This window comes from Humulus lupulus, chromosome 2 (assembly GCF_963169125.1).
Source record: "Humulus lupulus chromosome 2, drHumLupu1.1, whole genome shotgun sequence".
NCBI classification, from domain to species: domain Eukaryota; kingdom Viridiplantae; phylum Streptophyta; class Magnoliopsida; order Rosales; family Cannabaceae; genus Humulus; species Humulus lupulus.
In genome coordinates, this window is record NC_084794.1 from 237,335,564 (window position 1) to 237,340,809 (window position 5,246).

Sequence of the window (5,246 nt, forward strand, 5' to 3'; positions counted from 1 at the left end):
AACTCGTCAAAAGTTAGATCATAAATTATAAATATTTCATCTTCTTTATCAAGCACACACATAATGGAACCAGATCACACTCTTACCATGTAAGGAAACTAATAACGTCTCTACTATTTTTTTTATTGCTATTGGATCAATTCCCACCGTCGTTGTTGTCTTGCAAGTAATTCTATATCGAAAAGGCTGCAATCAATTTCTGTAACTTTATAACCATGTTTAACTAACTCGTCAAAAGTTAGATCAGTTTATACCAAACTTGATATTGATCATGAGCCATCTGAAATCCATTTTCACGAGTCTTCATTCTTTTTCCACAATTCATCACATATTATTATAATATTTTTCGATAACATCTTAAAAGAAAATAATACAATAAACAAATATAAATTATTGGTATTAATAAAATTAAAAAGTTATATAAAAAATGAAAATCATGAAAATATGGTATTCGACATCCTGTCTGTAAATTCGACACGCTCTCTGAAAATTCGACAGGTGGTCGTAAATATAGGACATGTAGTCTAAAAATTAGACTACTAGTCTAAATTTCGATAGGTGGTCTAAAAGTTAAACTGATGGTTGAATATATATTATATACGACGAGTAGTCTAAAAATATTAGATTATTGTTGGTATGAAATTTAGACGAGTGGTTGAAAAATTCTGGGTTTCTATCACCCTGAAAATGGTCGAACCCACTACTATTTTTTTAAGATTTTCAAGGTTTACGATCCAAAAATTCAAGAAATAGACTTAATTTTTTCTAATACTTTTAATCTCTTGAAACAATAATATTAGAATTTTAATCTACAAATACAAGTAAAATTTCACTTAAAACAAAAATCTATATAAATTTACCTTTGAATAAGATGTTTGTGCATGTGGGGGGCTGCTGGTGGTCGGTCATTGCCTATGGTGGCCGGTGGTCGATGGTGGTCGGCGGTGGTGGTGGCTGTCGGAGGGTGTGGATAGGTGTGGGTGAGTGTGCAAAAAGAGAATGGGGAAGAAGATGATAAAATTAGGATTTTGTTTCAATTTTTATTTTTAGTGTTTTATTTTAATTGAAATGCAATAAGGCAATACAAAAGATTCATTAATAAAATAAGTCATTTAGTCAAGAAGTTTTGAAAGTATGTCAAATTGTAAATTAATCTATAAAAATAGGTCATTTTGCCAAAATCTATTTTAATTTACATTTATTTTAATTAAAATATATAGAACTCGATATTCATTTGTATCAATAATAATAATATAGTCCGTACTTAGGTGTCTGTTAGGCTGCCTAAGCAGCTCTATATATATAGCATTTTTCTTCATATATATGACCTCTATTTGAAAGGTTATTTGATGAATATTTTCCGATCCACAACCCTCCAATTAGTGATTGAATATAACTGAAAAATTCAATTATTAGTATCATAATTACATAAAATTAAGTTCAAAGTAGCGATTAAATCTAAACCTAAAAAATACATAACGGAACGGGACAATAATAAAAAAAAAATGTATATGTAGTATATGTACAAGTGGCAAAAGAGAAAATAATGGTATACAATTAGGTCAACTAAGGTATTTCCCTGACAAATGTGAACTAGAAGTAAGACCCGCTAGTTTCCAGTTGGCCAAAATTCAATGCCTCTTTCTCTCAATAGCTTAACCATTAAAAGTTCGTTCGGGTGGTTGTATCCTCCCCCACACTTCTCTCAAACACCCTTTAAAACCCCTCTCCCGTCTTCTCCATTTTCTCAACCCCATTAACCACTTTCCTCTTTTCTTCTTTCTCTGTCTCTCTCTCTCTGAGCCCTGATTCTCAGCTGGGTATTTCTTATAAACAGCTGAAAACTTCTTTCCTACACAATTTCCCATCTGTGTATTCTTTGTTATTCACTTTTCTTGGTCCCAAAACAAAAATAACATAAAAGAAAAAGAAAAAAAAACAGTGTATACTTATGGCAGAGGAAACTAGACCAAACCCAGCAGGAACGGTTCGAGTTGTTCAAACTAGTAGTAGTAATAGTACCACTATTATCGAAGAAAATAATCGAGAAGATCATCAAGGGAGGCCAAAGCTACCAAACTTTCTCTTATCAGTTCGACTCAAATATGTTAAGCTTGGATACCATTACCTAATCACAAACGCCATGTACATCTTACTCATACCACTCATAGCAATATCCTCAGCACACGTGTCAACCCTCACGTACCTAGACTTAGTCAAACTATGGAACCACCTCAAATTCAACCTCATTTGGGTCACCCTATGCTCGAGCCTCATAGTCTTTCTAGCCACCTTTTACTTCATGACTCGACCCAGAAAGGTCTACTTGGTCAACTTCGCATGTTACAAGCCTGAGCCGGAGAGAACATGCACGAGGGAGATTTTTATGGAAAGGTCAGAGCGGATCGGTTCCTTTGCCACTGAGAACTTGGCTTTTCAGAAGAAGATTTTGGAAAGGTCTGGTTTGGGACAGAAGACTTACATGCCCGAAGCCTTGTTGAGGTTGCCACCGAACCCTTCTATGGAGGAGGCTAGGAAGGAAGCCGAGGCTGTCATGTTCGGAGCCATTGATGAGCTCTTGGAGAAGACTGGTGTTAAGGCTAAGGATATTGGGATTCTTGTTGTGAATTGTAGCTTGTTCAATCCAACGCCGTCTTTGTCAGCCATGATTGTGAATCATTACAAGCTTAGAGGGAATATTATGAGCTATAATCTTGGTGGGATGGGTTGTAGTGCTGGCCTTATCTCCATCGACCTTGCCAAACAGCTTCTCCAGGTTTGTACATTTTTTTTAATTTCATTTTGTAAAAATAGCATTTTTTATAATATTTTACAAAAATAACATTTGGGGTGGAGTATTTGTGTATACATATTAATGGTGATAATAACTTTAGGTGGTTGAAAGTTATGTTGATTAATTTGCTGTCATTTTGTTTTGTGCATTTATTTATGTATTATTAAATAGTATAGAAGCTATAATATAATAAAAGAGGTGCTTTCAATAAATATGTGGGCTACTAGCACATGCATTTTAATTTATTATCTTGTGGAAAAATATTTTCATTATTTATTATTTTTTTTTGAAGGTATCATTAGTTCATATTTAATACTTTTGGCAGAAAGTTTTGTAAATTTTACACTTTTTTTCCCTCTCTTAAGGGAAAGATATAAGTATTACATATATGTTTATTTGTTAGTTAGCTTCAAAAATTCAAACTTTTGAATTTATTTTTCTTTGGTAGTCTTTTAATTTTAGAATCGGGAGTAATAATTTTATTCTTGATATATCTAAAGATATTCTTCTCTCTGTTTTTTTTTTTTTATATTGGGGAAGGGGATTTGAACTTGTATCTCCTCTTTGTGAAGAGACTAGATTATGTCTATAACCACTTTTTTGTTATCTTCTTAATTTGAGGGTAATATGTATTCATTTCTTCGGAATTTAATATCATCACAAATAAAAATAAAAATCCCCTTCTCTGAGCAATAAATACTAATTAAAATAAGAATCCCTTACCTTCGAGAGTAGAAGCTTGAGAGTTACTATACATTTGTTTGGAATGAAAAGGATATTTTTGTTACAAAATATAAAATAATAATAAAATATTACAAATAAATACAAAACGAACAAACATGCATTAATTTAAAGTAATCATCTTTTATTCATTTATAGCAATATTCACCTAATTGACATTACTAATAAATGAATTATTTATTTGATTTAACAGGTACATCCAAACTCGTATGCTCTAGTGGTGAGCATGGAGAACATAACCCTAAACTGGTACTTCGGCAACGACCGCTCCATGCTAGTCTCCAACTGCCTCTTCCGCATGGGCGGCGCCGCCGTGCTCCTCTCAAACCGCTCCTCAGACCGCCGCCGCTCCAAGTACCAACTCATCCACACCGTCCGTACACACAAAGGCGCAGACGACAAGTCGTACAGCTGCGTGTTCCAAAAGGAGGACGACACCAAAAAGATCGGCGTTTCACTCTCCAAAGACCTCATGGCGGTGGCCGGAGAGGCTCTGAAAACCAACATCACCACCCTCGGGCCTCTGGTCCTCCCCATGTCCGAACAACTCCTGTTCTTCATGACCTTGGTCGGAAGAAAGATCTTCAAGATGAAGATCAAGCCGTATATACCAGATTTCAAGCTGGCTTTCGAACACTTCTGTATCCATGCAGGTGGGAGGGCTGTCTTGGACGAGTTGGAGAAGAACCTTGAACTCAGTGAGTGGCACATGGAGCCATCTCGGATGACTCTGTACAGATTTGGGAACACTTCGAGTAGTTCGTTGTGGTACGAGTTGGCTTACTCTGAGGCCAAAGGGAGAATCAGAAAAGGTGACCGGACATGGCAGATTGCTTTCGGATCAGGGTTTAAGTGTAACAGTGCTGTTTGGAAAGCTCTGAGGACCGTTGATCCTATCAAGGAGAAGAATCCTTGGGTTGATGAGATTCATGAGTTTCCTGTTGATGTTCCTAAAGTCGTTTCTATTAAATCTTCTTCTTAATTAAATACAAATATTACATATAATTACCCTCCATTATATGGGGGATTAATTAATGAAGATTATATGTGTCATTCTTATATGTTAGATAGAGTTGGAGGTGTTACTTTTGTGTAATATAGTCATCACGCATGATCGATCATATCCTTGATTGATCAAGTTAATGTTATATTTCATTCAAGGAGAAGAAAAAAAAAGAAGTATATTGACTTGTTTTTATTAAATTTTAATAGAAAAATGTTGGTGATACAAATTACAAATAGTAGGATTTCTCTCTCCCTTCTATATATATAAAAGCGGTTTGTTTTGACTTTAACAGAATATTTTAAATATTTATCCGAATATATTTTTAAAATTAACTTAAAAATCAATTATATCAATTCAAATATTATAAATTATTATTATATTTAATATAAAACTACATATATAATAATTATATTAATATAAACTCAAATTAAAAGGTTATAAAATATCATTTTTATAATAATATATAATAGAAAACTAGAATTTTAATAACTATATTAAAATTTATAATATTATTGTGATAATAATATATAATACTATTTTTTATTAATTATATTAATATAAATTCAAATATTATTATAATAATATTTAATACAAGAATCATTAATACTTAATTTTTATTTTTATTAGAAAAATTATGATGATCATTTATGTTCAAAAAGTTATCATATTATATATATTTAAAAAAAAAACATAAATATTATTTTG

At 32.7% G+C, this 5,246-nt stretch overlaps 1 protein-coding gene across 1 annotated transcript; it reads left to right on the forward strand.

The window, feature by feature from the left end:
* Positions 1–1,719: 1,719 nt before the first annotated feature.
* On the forward strand, positions 1,720–4,776 carry LOC133819085 (3-ketoacyl-CoA synthase 11-like). The gene is made up of 2 exons (XM_062252247.1): positions 1,720–2,776; positions 3,729–4,776. Exons 1-2 carry the CDS (start codon positions 1,952–1,954, stop codon positions 4,515–4,517), a joined length of 1,614 nt encoding a protein of 537 aa, XP_062108231.1. The 5' UTR covers positions 1,720–1,951; the 3' UTR covers positions 4,518–4,776.
* The last annotated feature ends 470 nt before the right edge of the window (positions 4,777–5,246 follow it).